Source organism: Nesoenas mayeri (assembly GCF_963082525.1).
Source record: "Nesoenas mayeri genome assembly, chromosome: 4".
Classification (NCBI taxonomy): domain Eukaryota; kingdom Metazoa; phylum Chordata; class Aves; order Columbiformes; family Columbidae; genus Nesoenas; species Nesoenas mayeri.
This window is the reverse complement of record NC_137540.1, coordinates 19,957,723-19,975,852: the sequence shown is the minus strand read 5'-3', so window position 1 is coordinate 19,975,852 and position 18,130 is coordinate 19,957,723. Positions and strand designations below refer to the sequence as shown.

The following is an 18,130-nucleotide window of genomic DNA, read 5'->3' as shown; positions in this document are numbered from 1 at the left end:
TAATCTTCTGGCGCTTGTTTTCAAGCATTGGTTTTAAAGTGGATAAATTCCATAATCCAGCTTTCTTGCTGGCCCAAGTGAAAGTTAGAGCCAGTGCAGCTGTGCTATTTGGGAGTGGAAATGAGGTGGTGTGGCTGGGCAGGCAGTCACCAGAGCACACGTGGGAGAAAGATGAATTTAAGACCGTGTTCCTGGAAATTATGGTTGCAGGTATGAGGGTAGCTTGTGGCTTAATTTGGATTTACCTGGATCTCGTTGAGTAAGGACTATGTGTAAAGTCCTTTATGTGTGAAATTTGTCCTAGGGCTGCAGATATAGCATCACATTAAGCAGACATGCCTGCAGAAATATGACCTATAGGGCACATTCTTGTCCTCTGCACTGGGCTGGCAGTGGTGTTCCTGCAGCCAGGTAGCCAGTCTGATCAGGGAAGAGCTTGATGAGGTTGATTTCCATCAAGACAAGTTCCTGAAGCTGATCGTGTGGCTACATGAGGGCTGGTGCTGAGATGGGGAACAAGTGCTCCCTTTCCCCAGGAGCCTGCAGTGGCTACTCAAGAACAGCTTGAAGGAGGTCACACTTAGAACCCTTTGAGTCACGACCAGCTGGCCGTGCTGGTGAAAGCAGCAGTTTTGCTCTTGTTTAGTCCTCTGCCTTGTGTGGTACAATTTGTTCGTCTGTGAACCACATGGGGCAGCTCTGGCAACTCATAAATGACTTCTTTCACAGAGCCGGTTTTGGGTTGGATCAGTGTCAGTAGGTAGAAGTACATCATTCAGTGAGTGTGCCAGATTATACCTGCTTGCAGGAGGTGTTTATTTGAATTATTCCTTTTAGGGGAAGCAAAATGCAGGATTTTATTTTTCCTGAAAGATCACATCTCAATACTGGGAAACTACATGAATCATTTAGGAATTTTGTTGACTGGGAAGTCTGTCAGCTGAAGGGAAGACTGTTCTGTCGTGTGGTTTCTTTTGTTTATGTGGTGGTGGTTGTTGTGTTTTGTTTGTTTGTTTTCCAGTTGAAGGGAATACCCTCAAGCCAGGCCAGCATTTTATTTTTCATTGTCCGTCTCCAAACAGGAGAGCTCAACTCTCTGTTTGTTTGTGGTTTTGTTTTTGTTTTTCAATAGATACTTTGCTTTTAAAGTCTTGTTATTTTTAAGACTGTCTTGGAGACAGTAGTAGTACTGAAACAGGGGTTTGCTAGTGGGTTTGTGTGGTGTGGTATTATGGCACTGAAAGGCCATGACTCCTTTGGAAGAACGCTGGCTCTGGTTAGGGACAGTCTTGTTGGCTGGAACTCCTCTGTTTTTTTTAGAGCACCGTGGGGCGAGGGGTGGCGGATCTGAGAACTTAGGGGAATGTAAAGGCATAAAAGTTATTACAATGTGGTATGTGTGTGTTTCAGCATAAAACACAACTGAAATGACCACTGATACTATTGTGAAAAACAGAACTGTTGATGTTCTTTGCTCTATACGCTCAGTAAAGGTGTCCAAAGAAGTGACGTGACTCACCAACTTGCTGAATATTGTGGGCCTGTCATATGCTGTGTTTGTTTTTTTTGTTTTGGTTTGGGTTTTTTGTGTGTGTGTTTTTGTTGTTGTTTTGTTGATTTTGTTTCGTTTTTTCGGTTGTTTTTTTTCTTATTGGTAAGGCCACAATGGCTGATAAATGATATGAAGTAACAGTTGAAATAGTTTAAGATGATAATCTCCTCAAATAGATTACAATAGTGCTGGCAGCCTACCAAAGCAGAAATGAAAATTACAAACAACGTATGGTCAGGCTAGCTTTGATCTTGCCAGTATGAAATAAGATGTCAGGAGACAGCAGTGAAAAGTTCGAAAAGTTAGAAATAAACTGAAATTTTCCATGGGTAAAATCAGCTAATGTGACTGCATGCAGCCAGCTGATATGAATCTTAAACTTCATATAGAAAGAAATAGCTTTGTATTGCCAACAGCTACCTTCTGTAGCATTTAGTGATATCTGATATATAGATCTTGCCTATCTTACCTCAGTGGGGGAAAAAAATAATGAAAGGAACACTCTGTTGTAAGATACATGTTTCTGTACCGTTTTATACCTTTGCATTAAGGTTGCCATCTGCAGATCCTCTAAAACCTACTTTGGAATCCAGTCTTTGAATTTATGTAAGCCCAAGATAGTTGGTTTTTTCCCGCCCCCCCCTAATTGGCTGATCACCTGTTAATGATTTTTGAGGTAAAACTTAAATCCAGTTTAGATTTTCAAACTTTTTGTTTAGATATATCAATATATCTGTGTACTTGAAACTCCTGTCATATATCAGTTCTTATTACAGGCTTTATATTGTGCTCTTATTTCCTCAATTTGTGAAAGAGAACCTGGTGTTTTCTTTGACTGTGCAGGGATCAGTGACGGAATGAAGAATTTTAAGGGGGGAGGGGCCAAATGTCTTATCTATATTTTATGACCTAATAATTACTATATGGATGAAATAAAGAAACAGTATGTGGAATTAGTAATAACTCTTTGCTCAAAAGCAATATCATGCTTGAAGACAAATTGTAGAATAATTTTGAAGCTTTCCTTTTGAAGGTTGTTTCCTGCACTTTGTATGTGTTCCAAAGATTAAAGAAATTCTTAGTACAACATGGTGTAAACTAAAAATATTGTACCTTTTCAAGAGAAGGGACATTTTGAATGTATTTGGCAGGGTTTCTGAGGACTTGCAGACATGAGTTTTAGCATTTTTCTTTTTGAAATAGCTAAAGTAGTGAAATGAGGTAGACAATTTTATTGACTTTGAGAGGTTTAGGGGTTGCATCATTAGAAAGCTTATGCTTTAACACTTTACCAAAGTATCTGGAATTAAATGCAGTACTAATGAAAGCTGCAAAGTGTTGTGCATTCAGTTCTTCAATGCTGAACTGTGCTTAGGATACATAAATAAACTTGGAACCTAAAAAATACTGCTGAAAGTGGTGTTTTGGGGTAGTGCATGCAGCCATGGGGGTGGTTACTCTGTTTTGTATTAGCGTTAGTGTCCTGCTGCACTTACTGCTTTGAGCAGCTATAGCTCAGTGGTACAAGGTGCAGGAGTTGGAGAACAGTTGCAAATGATTTCAATGTGTAGATTTTTTTCTTCATGCTAGTCTTGGTGTGCTGAAGTCAATTTTGTGTAGATCTTGCATGATAAAAGTTCATTGACAGCTAAGATTATTTGAACATGTGTGATGGTTTGGCCCTGGCTGGGCACCAGGTGCCCACCAAGCTGCTCTATCACTCCCCCTCCTCAGCTGGGCAGGGGAGAGAAAATAAAACAAACAGGCTCATAGGTCAAGATAAGGACGGGGAGATCACTTGACAATTACTGTCACAGGCAAAACTGACTTGACTTGGAAATGAATTAATTTTATTGCCAATCAAATTGGAGTAGGGTAATGAGAAATAAAACTAAATCCTAAAACACCTTCCTCCCACACCTCCCTTCTTCCCAGGCTTAACTTTACTCCTGAATTGTCCACCTTCTCCTTTTGAGCAGCTCAGGGAGACAGGGAATGGGTGTTGTGAACAGTTCATCACAGATTGCCTCTGCTGCTCCTTCCTCCTCACACCCATTCCCTGCTCCAGTGTGGGGTCTCTCTCACAGGGAGACAGTTCTGCATTAACTTCTCCGATGTGCATCCTTCCTGTAGGCTACAGTTCTTCACAAACTGCCCCAGCGTGGGTCCTTTCCAAAGGGTGCAGTCCTTCAGAAACAGCCTGCTCCACTGTGGGTACCCCACAAAGTCATGAGTCCTGCCAGTGAATCTGATCCAGCCTGGGCTTCACACAGGGTCAGAATTTCCTTTGGGCATCCACCTGTTTCAGTGTGGGGGGTCCTACACAGGCTGCAGGTGGAAATCTGCTCCAGTGTGGACCTCCATGGGCAGCAGAGGGACAACCTGCCTTGCCATGGTCTGCACAACGGGCTGCAGGGGAACCTGCTTCAGTGCTGGAGCACCTCCTGCCCTCCTTCCCTGGCCTCGGGGCCTTGGGGGCTGTTCGTCTCGCTCCTCTCTCCGGCTGCTGTTGTTCAGCGGTTTTTCGTCGTCTTAAATCTGTTATCCCAGAGATGCTGACAGCACTGCTGATGGGCTCAGCTTTGGCCAGCGCTGGGTCACTCTTGGAGCTGGCTGGCACTTGATCTGTCAGGCATGGGGGAAGCTTCTAGCAACTTCTCACAGAAGCTACCCCTCTAGCCCCTTCACTACCATAACCTTGCTACCAGACCTAATACAACATGCTACTAGTTTTGATTGACTTCTAGCATTTACAAATAGGGTACGAAGTGGGTTTATATCTCTTCAAGTGATCACCAATGTACATTTCTCTCATTGTGATAATAAAAAAATGCAACTATATGGCTGGTATTTAACAGTTACAATAGGTTTTGCCTCTTGTTTTCTGTCATGGGAATCAAGTAATTCTGATTGTTCCATGTCCATAGCAAGTAATCATGAAACCTATAACTGCAAATGTGGGGAGATGTGGGATGCTCAACAAAGGCTTCATAAATTTTGTGGTCTATGAGCTGTCCATACAGTCATCTATTCGAAAATGATTGTTTCCAAGGACATAGACTCCTACACCTTTTTCTGTCCTGGCGATGTGCAAAGTAATTGACTGGTCTGGCTTACTTATGAGTTATGGTTGTGGTGATTGTGTGAGGAAAAATGCTGAGAGAGAGGTTAGATTCAGCGTGCCTCTCTCTAACCACAAGTATTAAATAATGCCTGTCTCTCGAACCACTGGTATTAAATAACTGAAGATAATATCTTTCCTTTTGGAGTTCATGTTAGCAAAGAGATTAGCTAAGAGAAACATTTAAAGGCACTATATGACTAAGTAGTTTTCCTGGCTGACAGCTTTATTCCAAAATTGAGCCAGAATGGAAGAGGTTTTTTGAGCTAAAAAGTCTCTCTGTCCCTTCAAGGAGAACCAGTACTGCAGCTCAAGACAGACACTTCTACTGGGGCTCTTTAATTTATTGTTGTGTCAACACCGGCCATTGGCATTCTAAGTTAAACCCAAGTTTGAATCCCATGATCTCTAATGCCCTTTAGATCCGAATAATATTCAGACATAGTCAGATTGGTTTAGCTTTTTTGGCAGACTTCCAGGCACCTTAGTTCTTAGCACTGTGGAGCTCTGCTGGCCCAGCTGCCTTGCATTTCAAGGCTGGTACTGTCTTATATGTACTGAGATGTGCTGTCTCGAGGGTTTGAACTGCTGTGTACTGCTCTCACTGTCCCACATGGTTTACATGTTGTGGCTCATAGGCAGAGCAAGTGATGCACAGATGTGATAAAAGGGATTTCTTGACCATTACCATCTCTCTTGGGGGGGGAAAAAAAAAAAACAAAATCAATATTCACATCTTCTCTAGGAGTTTCTTTATTCCTTTTAATAGCCTTTTCAGAAACCCAAAATGTTGTTCTGTTTACCTGGCTTTGTTTTTTCCTTTGATGAAAGCAAAAGCTTTCTTAAATGGCAGTTAACAACTTGTCTGCTGATCTTCTGTGTGGAGTGCAAATGTCTATGTATTGCAGTAATTACTGCATTTAAACATAATTAGAGTTTAGCCACGAACTTTTGTTGCTCTGATCGCATAGATTTTGTTCAGTTATTAATGGTTTTCAATGATTCTTCCATCTGGAACTAGACTTACAGGGTCTGACTTCTTCCACACTAATAAAAAAAATCAGAGCAATCTAAAGTAACTGTATGTAGCTGAAGATACTGTTTAGGGTAGATTGATAAGGCGTTTATAAAATGGACTGGAGCAGATTAATTAATAAAGCAATAATTAAGTAGGCTGCAGAATTTCTAGAGCTGTGTTCTCTAAAACAAGAAGACTCCCAGTGAGCTATGTGAAAGGTGTGCAAGCTATATGCTTGAGGGGGGACTGGCCTCTAACAGAACAGTGCACAGTTGGAGATCACATAAACTGTTTATCTTGCGGAGCCTATGCTTATTTTTCAAAAACAAATGGGTTTATTGCAAACACTGTTTGCCCGGTTGTCAAAAATACAGTCTGGCCCTACAACAAAAGTAACAATTCCACTCAGCATACAGAGGCTAGTAGGAATTAGATGCGTTGCCCATCCCAAAGCCCCTGTAGACTATATGCCCTAGAGGGCCTCTTGCAAGGGTCATGCTGGCTGGGTTTTGTGTATCGTGTGGCCAAGCCACCATCTTCCCTGCCTCCACGATGGATTTGGTTTTCCATGCTGAACACACCGTGGTATTAGATTACAGGGCGTGATAAATATCCTTTTTGTAAGTGCTGCATGATTCATCTTTCCACAGTTTGTAGTCTATCAATTTACGAAACATAGGCAACCAGCTGCACCATCATCGAGCCTCCATCGGAGTCAGTAACTCATTTTGGGCACAGCAGCGTGCTTGTATGTTGTAAATCACAGGTCAGGCTCTGTGCTGACTATGAGATTATAATTTCAACAAGATCATGAAATGTAGTCAAAGGCATGAAGATTTACTTAAAAATATAAGTATAGCTGCTGATGCTAATGGAAAAACAGGAAAGAAAATATGTGTGGGAATGAATGGAGAAGTCGAAGCTGCTTAGATACTTGTTGGCTTGCATGTAGTCTGTTTCTTGCTTGTGAGAGGATTTGATAGTGAAAGGGAGACTTAAAAGTGCTTTTGGTTTTATGGCAGTTCTCCACAGAACTGTAGAACTTTCATAGGAGGAAAAAAAATCACTTAGAGTTTTGCCTTCTGAAGGTTGTGTTAATGGCTTGTCTGTGTTTCACATGTACAAAGTAATAGTTGAGCTTAATCTGCTTTCGCTGTTGTAGTGCTATTGGAACTGGCTGTGTTTTGGTGATTGGAAATAAAAGGACACAGCACAAGGTATTGATTTGAGGGATAAACTTGAACAAAGGAAAGGAATACAAAGGGAAATGTAGGAATGACAGGGCCCACAGAAAGATACATTGCAGAAGATGTAACTTGTCTTTCAGCTCAACAGTTGAGAGGAGCTTGATCAGGAATTGTTAAGAGTTGTAGTTCTTCATCAGATAAAGATGTCAGTGCTGTCTTCTGAAGAACAAAGACTTTTGATTTAGAGACAAAGTGACTTTGGAAGCGCATGTACTGCAGATTGGATGACTGGACTTTTTTTGCTTGTATGGTTTGGTGTGTGGTGGTTGGTGGGTTTTGGTGGGTTGTTTTTGTTTGTGGTTTTTTGTTTGGTTTTGTTTGTTTTTATTTTGTTTTTGTTGTAGTTTGTGGGAGTATTAAAACCATCTGACAAACTTCTGTGGCTTGAGTGTAGAGAAAGGCTTTTACAAAAGGGTTGGATATTAAGAGCACTGAATATGTGGGAAATTAAAAGATTTATTTAAAACTGCTTTTCTGGCCTTACTTTCTCCTCCTTGCAGCAGTGTGAATCTGTGCTGTATTAGCTGCAATTTGGACAAAAATATTTGTTTCCAAACATCCAGTGTTCAAAACTGCAGCTACCGAACCTAATCTTTAAATAATTTCAGATAAACGGAGAAGGGGTTCTGAGAGAAACAAAGATCTCTCATGTATGTGTCAAGTATTGTTTCTTCACTAAGTTCAGTAGATGTAGTTCTGATTTTCTTCTTTTTTTTTGAGCAAACAACTAGTTTTCTTAAAACATGGAAGAAAATGTTCCAAAACAATTAAACTCTAAAAATATGCCATGAACAAAAGGGAAGTGTACTAATCAGCGTCAGTATAACAAAACATGGACACTTAAGGACGTGGTGAACTTCTATGGTTAATGGTTTGTATTTTGATAGACTTACTGTTCCTGTGAAAGAGAAGGAAGCACAAGGCAACCTTGCTCCCTCCCCTGCCCCAGGAATGCATATTTGAGCTTTCTAGTTATTTATATACATATAGCCAAAATAAACAGGGTGTTTCAAAAAGATGGACCCAATTTCAAAGATACAGTGGTTTCAAATATTTTTTTAAACGGTCAGTCTTTTTGAAATAGCCTGTATTTTAGCAGTATTGATAAACTGGGGAAATCCTGCATAAAACTACAGCTTCTGCATGAAGTTATAGAGACACTGGAAAGCTATGTTTTTCTTTCTCAAAAAGTGTATAAGGAGAAGATGTCACCTACGTAGAATTGGGACTTTTCCTTATTGTTTACACTGCTCCCTTACTTTGAAAGAAAGGACAGTGTTGGAACTGTACAACAGAGTAAAAATCACAATAAATAGTAGCACCTCTTGTTTTCTTTTCTTTTTTTTTTTCTTTTTTTTTTTTTTGTTTTGTTTTTTTTTTTTTTTTTAATATTTCAGTTGACCTTCGTATCTGCTGCCTAGATTTTGCTCAGCATCAACAAACTAACTAGCATCGTCGTTGTCTTCCATCTCTTACTCATCTTCATCCTCTTCCCTGACAACCCCATGAGATTCAATGCTAAAGATCTGGCTTTCCTGGCCAGGCAACCAACTGATTGTTTTGACAAGGAAGGAAAACTGAAGATTTGCAGAGTGGTTGGGGATGAAAAATTAATAGGTAAAAATGACTTGCAGTGAAAACTACTCGTGCTTGATGTGCATGTTTTCTGTGGTTGTCAGCTTACAACTTCACTAATCACACATACCTCTCAGTTTTCTTCGTTACTGATGCTTGAGTGGTGCTAAATACCTTTCTAAATAAAGAATTTTAAAGCCAGCTCTTCACTTTGCTCAAGTTTTAAAGTTTTCTTTGTCGTGTACCTCAGAAACAGTACTTGGTCCTTAACATTTTTTTTCCTGTGAAGATTGCTTTTCACTACTAGTCACTCCTAGTCACCAGTCATTAGTTGCTATATTTAAAGTTTAGCTATCCAGTTCCTCAGGACCTGCTCCTCCCACCCCCCAAAACTGTATTCTTTTATCATTATAGATTTTCTATGGCTCACTTCCCACCTTCTTTGCAGGTTTATTCAGGCTTTTATGATCATTTTTTAAATATCTTTCAGCTTCCCATAAGCTTGAATAAATGTCTGTTCCCTTGGTAGCAGTTAGGAAATAGCTCATGTTTAGCTCTAAAATCAGTCTTAATACAGTAATTTCAGCATCAGCAAATGTTTTGTTTTTGCTTGTATCAACTGATCTCCATTGTAATTTACTTTTGTATTTACTTTTATTTTATTGAAACAAAATAAAAAACCAGCCCAGCACAGACTCAATTATGATAAGGGACTGAAAAAATTTCCTGCCACACTTCCAGATTATTTTGTACGTTTTCCCATGACAAATAGCCAGTTTCCTCTGGAGGATGCAGCTAACTTTCTGGACGTATTACCAGTGGGCATCCACTCCTGCCTGCCTTGGGGTTCTTCCACAGGATTCTGTCCCGGTGTTCTCACCATAGGCAGCATATCAGGCCCCATCCAGGGAATATCTGACATGTTGGAGAATGTCTTTGATTTTCCTTCCTTTAAGAATATGTTGAGTGCTGTTATTGCTGCTAAGAACTTTAGGCTGACCAGGGACAGACCAAACATTCCTCTAGCTTGTTATCAAGGGCTGTCTCTGGCATTGGCAGTGTTGGGGGATTCAAGAAAGTGTTGAAGAAACTGTGCATGTATAGGTTGTTCCTATTGCCCAGTAAATCCTTCTGGTTCCTAGCAATCAGGTTATGACCCTCGAGAGAAGGGTGACTGCTCTCAGGGCATTTTGGTCATTACATACTATCCACTGCTAGACTTGTCATTAATCTGACTACTCTTTCGATTTACTTACTTTTCTGTTACATGGTAGTGACTTTCCCAATTTGATGTTAGAATACCTTTTATTAGAAAAATCTGTGGTGTGACTGTGTTGGGATTCCTTCCTTCTGATGCCCGCAGGGTTCCGAAGGATGGAATTTAGTCTCAGCAGAGTCCTGTACTTTTACTGTAAAACACCATACTCAAATCTGATAACTGTGTTTAGATTTTTGTTGATGGGTGTGCATCAATTTATATCACATTTTCTTCAGTAGGTCTGGAAAGAGCCAGGAACTTCAGTTCCTTTTCTGAAAAAGACCATTACTTATAAGGAAAAAAGTTGTTTTAAATCCCTGTGTAAGCCTTCCACTTTCTAGTGGGTGAAAAACTATTTTCAAATGCTGCCTATTGGAATGTCTTAATTGAAGTTATCAAGAGTAAAAGAGAATGTTATCTATTTAATTACAGTAACAAGGCATCCCCCTGGTCAATATTATGTCTCTAGTGGTGGTCGGCTTTGAGCGAAGTACAAAAGTTCCACACAGGCAGCTGTGGAATAACATGACTTTAGGGTACACCTGTTGTTGCAGCTCCCTGGCAATTTGAGGTTGGCTACTGTCTCAAAAATAAAAAGAAAATATAACTTGTGTAAGAATGTTCCTTGTTCTCCGAAGAAATAGGGTTTGTCTGAAGAGATTGTGTTTGTATGTGAGATAAATATTACCTATTATAGACATAAACATATTTATGTATGTAACTTTACCTACGGATATGTATGTACAAGTACTTTTTTTTTTTTTTAAAAAAAAAGCAAAATGCTGCAATTTAAAAAATTACTAGTTTGGGAAGAATAAGTTTTTAAAGTTCTTTTGTTTTTTTTCCCCACACAAGTCCACAGGGAAATTCCAAAACATTCCCTGTTCTTAAAAGTTTGATTACATACCCACATGTATACACACGAATATGTTGTTATTCCCATTGGTGAAGCACTTTTAAAAAGTGTAGTAAAATAGTAATAGCAAAGTGACTGTAAGTATTTGGGCCTTATTTGCTCGCTTTTTATTTCCTGAATATTGCAAATTCAGATGAGCATGTTCTAATGGAAGTGCAATAGTAAATGTTTTTGTGTCTTAACAAGGATTATCTTTCATCTCAAAGTCAAGGAAGTAAAACCCATTCCTTGCTAAAGTGGCTGTTTCTGCTCCCATGTGAGAAAAAGGGAGAAAAGCAGAGAAAACACAGGAGTGTATGCTGCAGTCCCCACTTCTCTCAGCTGCAGGGTAGAAGAAACCTTCTGGGAAGTTATTTGGCATTTAACAGCATGTTGTACATAGGCAGCTGCTGAGTGATGTTGGCTTTTTTTGGTTAATGTGTTTGTTTTTTTCTCTGACCTTTATAACTAATGCATCTTCTTTAAGAAGCATTTAGTATATGAAGACAAAAGGTTGTTTTTATTAATTTCTTCTTTGCATACAGAACCGAGAGAGAGATGGTGCCGACTGAAAGGAAATCTGCTTTTTCTAATGAAAAATAAGGTAATTCATTTTCCTACTGCTTTTCCTCATGTGTTAGTCTAATCTTTAAGAACCTGAGTAATCCTTTTTCATGATAGCTATTGGCATTGTGCTTTTAGGGACAAAAAAAAAAAATCGCTATTATTAGAATGGCAGAGATGAAAAAAAATCCATTGTTTACTTTCTATAACACTAGCTATTCTTCATGATATCAACTTCCTTTAGCTGAATCATAAATAGTCTATGGCCAGATTCTCCTCATAACATACACCTGTCTAAATCCAGAATTACCCCACCAATCCAATGGAATAATGGAGGCTTTATTAGGAGTTGAGGCCACTCATCCTCTGGAATGAACAAGCATTAAGCATGGAATTGCACATTTTCTTATCCTTTCTGTCTGATATTATGAACATTGCTTCTGTAGTTGCCTGAAAATAGCAGTGGATTGTAAGGAATAGGGAGTAGTGTGAAGCTTGAGACACTTATCTGTTAACAGTAAGTATTTTATAGTTGGCTCCTCAGATATTTTTATACTGTATGGATCAGCAGTTGAATGGAAATGATAGTACTGCTTGACAGATTGCATATTCTGTTTGAAAGATTTTTCAGTATGATATAGTGGTTTATTTTAATATAGTGATGAATGTGAACATATGGCATACTTTTAAAGCAGTATTTGCTTTCAAAGCACTGTTCAGGAGCATGTGATAGATTTCTCTATGTATGCAAACAGAATGAGACAGTATGACGTAAAGATTTCTCTGGCTTGAGTTACATATGGCTGTGTTCCCTTGGATGGTATAAGGACCAGCAAGTTTTATGTAGATGAAACCAGGCTCATGGACACCCCTTTGTTGCATGTATTACTATTCTCCTGTATGACTTGCAGAAGCTATTTTTAGTAAAGAGCTTTGAGTTTCAAACTACTCGTTTCTGTTCTGTGTTCTTCCACATGTCCTATTTTCATAGGAGCCTCTGTCATTTTGTAAAACAGTTTCAGGAAATATTCTGATCAACTTTGCAGCTGTGAGGAGAAGAGTAGGAGAGTTTTACTGAAATCAAATGTAGCCATTGATTTAAACCTATAAATTTCTGGAGCCAGACTAGACTAGAGGTGTTAGTGTGGGTTGCTACCTGGGGTCACATGGTGTGTGGTGTTTATTTTGTGAGGGGTATTTTCTTTAATGTGTAGATGAAGGACAGGTGGATGGAATGAGGAACACGTGGCAATCTGTGGGTTGGCTGATTTGCTGGTCCAGCTAGGTCCACTCAGGCTCTTCAAATGCAAAGTTCTATTTTGAGATACTTGGAGGATGAGGCATTCATGCAGTGTTTTTAATATCCAACCCTTTTGAAAAGGCCTTTCTGTACTCTCAATGGAGAGTATTAATGGCTTGTTACTGAAATGATTTAGGCTTGCAATAAACAAATGGGAATTCCCCTTGAAATGTTGTGGTTTGACTGAACCAGTTAAAAATATACATGGATGTTTTCAATTTCTGTCTAGGTCACTGCCAGAAAACTGCATCTCATTCTGGCTGCATTGCTTAAACAGGCTTTCAAAATTTGCACAACTTATAGAAGGAACCAAGAGATTTGGCAAATTTCAGCTTATAAAAGAGAGGACTGATTGGTGACTTGATTAATGAAATGTTTTCAAAAGGTAGGGAGGTCACAACAAGAGAAACACTTGGAAGGTCAAGTTGGACAAATTTAAATGATCATCACCCAAAGTGAGATATAATGGGTGCTCAGTTTTAAAATGTCACAAGCTACTAGGCTCAGTACGAAGACCACTGAGTGATTAAAAGGCAGTGACTAACAATAGATCAAACTATATAATATTAGACTTCTTAGTCGGCTTATATCCTAGGAATTTGTGAAATGGCCTTTTTCAGATGCTTCATCTGGCGGGTACTATAAAGGATGGTTTCTCTGACAAAGACTGATCTCTCTTGAATCTCAAATCCCTGTTTCAAAGGTTGCAATTTGTAGGCATACTAAGTGAAACCAAAGCAATTTGTGCTGTGAGGACAGAAGAGTGTGTACTCTGTATTTTTTTCCTTAGCTCTTTCTAGAAATCTGAATCTAGAAATGCTTGACATAGGAAATAGTAGTTTGAATTTTGAGCACGTAGTTTGCCAGTATAATAATACAAAACCAAAACAACACCACCGCTATTATGAAACAAACAAAAAGCCCACCACAGTAGTTTTGAAATTCTACTGCCCAAAGCTGTGGTTAGTGTGACTGAGTTGGGGAACTGTGTGTGCGACTGGCTTTTCAGACAAAAATTTGACAACGTGCCGATCTTGGAGCAATTCTTATCCTAGTCCAAAATACTTAAAAGCAGTATTATTAGGTAGTGTTTTCAAAACAATTAGAATTTAGAACTAGAAAGCAATATGTGCCTTGTCTGAAATATGTGGGTTATTTACTTATAATGAGTGTCAAACTCATTTTCACTGTGGGCCACCTCAGCCTTGCGGTTGCCTTCAAAGGGCCAAATGTAATATCAGGATGGTATAAATGTAACTACTCCTACATCTATACAGTCCTAAAATCACATTTGGCCCTTTGAAGGCAAACATGAGTGTGCTGTGGCTACTGGTGAAAACAGGTTTGACACTCCTGACTTAGATTCTACCCAGTTCCAGCCTGGGAGGTACTTTACTGCAGAACTCATGTGAGTGGGAAGCAGGGATGAAGATTGATGGACAATAATTGCTAATGCATGTAGATATTATATACTTTTGTGCCTTTTTTCATTGGCATAACAGGGACTTTAGATTAGCAGTATTGTGTACTGGTTTCATTTTTAATTTCAGACCAGAATTTATAGCGATAGTTTCTTCTTGTGGGGGGGTGTGTGTGTGTTTATTTTTAAGAACATGTAAAACGTCATCATGCTGTGTCATTTCCTTTGTTGCTTTCTGTTTATAGGTCCTTCAGAATAATTTTCTGCTTTTTTGATTTCTAAGACAGAAGTTAACAGATTACATTAACCTTTTTCAATCTCTTTTAATCCTGAAGCCAGTTCAGTGCTCTGTTGTTAGTTGGTTTTGTTGTTTGCTCCATGTGTGTGAATTTGCAGTGATTGCTGCTAAAGTAAAGAAAGAAACTACCTAACCCACCTGCGGTTCATTTTCCCATATACTAATGTTCTCAAATGGTAATTCTGACACTTAGCCAGTTTTGTCAATTTCTTTGCGATCTATATGTAAAAAGACATAGACTAAAAAGTACAGTTATGTGTTTGCATCTTGGTAATGGCTCCAGAGGGTCTGCTATGTTCTATTGAGTAAGCACTTTTGCATTCCTACTTGTTTTTGAATATATATTTAGGAATTTATTAAAAAGTGGATTTTTGAGCAATAGTCTGTAGTGGATTCTTTAGGAGCATCACCAGTGTCTATTGTATACATTTTTCTTAGTTTGTGGTTTAATGATCCTGTAGAGGTAACCATTCTGATCTATTAGGTCAGTTTGTCCATTCACTGGTTCAATAAACTCATGCTGCTCTGTGTGTGAGAAGTTGCCTTTTAAGACTTCAATGATGTATCAATTTTTAAAAATTATAATGTAGGAGGAAATAAATTTGCTTATATGCATGACTATATTTAAAGTAAAAGCTGTTGTGATTGCTGAAAGTAAATTAGCAGTCATATTTCACGCACAAAATTATGAACCTGTGGTTTTTTTCCTCTAATCTAAATAGTGTTGTGGTAGCAAGTTGTGTGGCATATTCCTACTGTTGTGGATCTATATGCTTATTTCCTAACCACCTAAACCCAAGGGATTTATGTTGAAGAAATGGCAGACTAAACTACACAGGTGTACATTGGAGTGCTATAATACACCTAATGCCAGAGAGGATTAAGGAAAAGGTGGTGAATATTTTGAGGCTGATCTGTAATAAATTACCTTTCCTTAAACCAAATGTGTTGTTGGGCTTAAGACTTTGCAGACAAGATTAATGAATAAATCTAAATGGTTGTGTTGTCAACAATCACAAGCTCTCTTGAAATGTTTGTGGAAGCTTAACATAAATTATCTTGTTACAGCATTTATCACAAGTGTAATGTATTATTAACAGTTGGCAGAAGAGTCTTAAAATAAGATTTTTAGATTGACTCATCAATAACCAGAGAACCACATGCAAGGTAGAAATAGTAGAATAATGACATACTTCTGAGGTTCTTATGTGAATTACATTGTAATGCAGCTGGAAAACGTTATTTGGGTTATGATGGCATGATTGTTTGTAAGTTCTGCCATAGAAATGTGAGAATGTATCAGTGAATCTTCTCTGCGTTCAGGCAGGCACATACATTGTATTTTCAGCATAGCTGTATGGCTTTAGTATTTTCCTCCAATTTGTTATGTTTTAAATATTCTTACAGAATGAGATTTCTTTGTTTCTATGGAAGCTGTGGTGCCTCTTCTGGTCTGTTGGACTATAAGGTTTTCTCTATGTATGTGGCTTAGCAGTCTCTAAGTCAGTGATGTCTCCAGGGCATGTAGAAATAAAAGTATCTCTTCTAGCTAAGGATGTACTTTTTATAAGCCATTTTTCAGCAGTGATTTCAATTTTCTAGAGCATGCTCTGCATCACTTCAAGGTCTGAGCAGCCAGAATAAGTGTTGCTGCACTGTGTAGCATTGCTTTGGGATTGAATGTCATTGCTGACGTGTTTTTTGGCTAAATACTACATGTATGACATTGGTTATGACCATGTTTTGCAGTGTCTTTAAGCTGAGAAGCAGGTAAGTGAATCTGTGTCTGTAATATTCCCTCAGTAATTTTCAGTTAAACATGTTTTTTGCTGTGTGTTGGTAAGATTTTGATTTACAGTAGGAAGTGTGGTAAATAGAGGAGGAGATAGAAAGTGACAAAACTGCAGCACAGACAGATCTGGAAGCTGTATTCCCCCTTCTGTGGCTCAGAAGTCTTAGTGTGTTTCTGAGCACTCTCAGCCATGACCTTGCATGTAACTTCTGCTTGCACTGAACAGAGATGATGTCCTGTTGCTATTGGAATGAGGTTTTTATACATATATAAACGTATGTATATAGACCTAAGTTCAATATTGGGCAGTGTTCAGTTAAGAACTTTCATTTGTTTGTGTTGAGAAGAAGGGATTTTGTCATACAGGCTTAGTAAGGCTTTGTATCCTGTGACTGTAGTCTTGTATTCATGTCAGTGAGATATCTTGTATATGTTTAAAGCCCCTTACTTATACTGAGCCTATTTTTAAAGAACCAGTTGTGTTGCCCCTAAAGACATTTTAGGATGCTGATTTGTTTGCATGCCTTAATTTAAATAGTAGATTTTTTCAAGGTTTCTTGATGTTTTTAGCTGTATTGGATTGAAGAATGCTACATGGAGAACTCTCTGCTAATTGAATGCTTTAAACCCTAGCCCTAAAACTGCCCTAAAGGTGATGTACATAATGCCAGCATAGGATTAGGAGGGAGGAAGCTGCTGTCTTCACGCTAGTCATGAAGAGATAATGTGAGGAGCATGAAGTTGTCTGGAGTAGTTGGGGCAGAACAGTAAGTATAATAGACAAGTTTAACTCTTGATTTCCTTGGTAGCTGTTTCTCCAAAGCAGTTGTGGTGCTGACTCAGACCCGTGTATTTTGGGAGTCCTGCAGACCACTGCAAGCCCAGCAGCACCAGAACTCCATGTCTCCTTGGGGTAGCAAGGGCACATCGAGCTTTTGTTATTGAGAAGTCTGTGTAACACCACTAAGGTCTATATGATGCCTGTTGTTGCAGTCTACTGTCCAACAGTACTTGAAAATGCAATTTATAACCATTGAGTAATGAGAATAATTATTTGCTCCTATTTTTACTATGAAGTAAAAGACTTAAGACTTTTACTTAAGTAAAAGACTCTTTTCCCGGCTTAACAGGATACTGGCAAGCCCTACTGCCTCTTTGTTGTCTTTGATTCCCTCATTTATCTTGCTGCTTCTCCTTCCTGCCTCAAGATAGGGAAGCCCTCGCTTCCCTTCCACTGTTGTGGGAGGCAGACCTTTCTTATCACCTGTGCTGGCTTTGATAATTCCATTCTGTCCCCTGGCTTTCTTCTGTGTTTGCTTTCATCTCTTGCTTAACTTGTTCCATAATGTCTTTCTTGCCTTTTGCTTTTTCATAGCATAAGCATCCTTTAATCCTTCATTTTTTGTGCCTGTCCTTGACTTGCCTGCTTCCCCAGCTGTGCCTATGACTTCCTTTGATATCTGAAGTCTATTACTACTTTGTTTACAGTGTTGCCATTGCATTTCCATCCTAGCATCCTCTCCAGCCTTGTTACTATCCCTTGCAGTCCATAGAAAAGGCTTTTGCTGATGTCCTTTGAATAACCTCTTCTGAACAAGAGCTAGGAAGCATCTCTTGTTCATACAGCTGTCGGCTGCTTCCAATGCTAGCTCTCCCTCTGATGGTGACTCCATTTTCTCCTGGTCATTTTCAGCTTCTTCCTTCAACTTTATTCTTTTTGGAGGTGTGTCATGTACTGTACCTAGAGAGTGAAGCATATATGAGAAAAATGTAACTTAGCACTGAAAAACATGCAGCTTTAAATTGCATCTAGATATGTCTCAATACCTGTTTGTCCAAACTGTGCTTTAATCTCGCCTTTCAGAGATCTCTTCCTGTGCATTTAGCCATGAATTCAGTTTCAGTGAGAATCAAACAGCTGCTTAATCTTTTCTGTCAAGTTTTTCCTCCTGTTGCTTCTGATGGCTGAAGTGAATATCACTTTTCTTCCTGCTACTCATACCATTTTTAGCATTGCTTTCAACAGAAATGTGTTTCTGAGTATTCATGTTCTGGTTATGTCTGTGTTTTGCAGATTCTTTTTAATACAG

At 38.9% G+C, this 18,130-nt stretch overlaps 1 protein-coding gene across 2 annotated transcripts in view; it reads left to right on the top strand.

Annotated features, from left to right (window-relative positions):
• Positions 1–8,053: 8,053 nt before the first annotated feature.
• The window catches only part of INPP4B (inositol polyphosphate-4-phosphatase type II B), a gene marked incomplete at its 3' end in the record, with an annotated part of 269,087 nt that continues 259,010 nt past the window's right edge, over positions 8,054–18,130 (top strand). For both annotated transcript variants that reach the window (XM_080343115.1, XM_080343114.1), the window contains exons 1-2: positions 8,054–8,555; positions 11,212–11,270. In XM_080343115.1, coding sequence (XP_080199241.1) covers positions 8,444–8,555; positions 11,212–11,270 — 171 coding nt within the window. In that variant the 5' untranslated portion in view covers positions 8,054–8,443. The remainder of the gene's footprint in view (positions 8,556–11,211; positions 11,271–18,130) is intronic.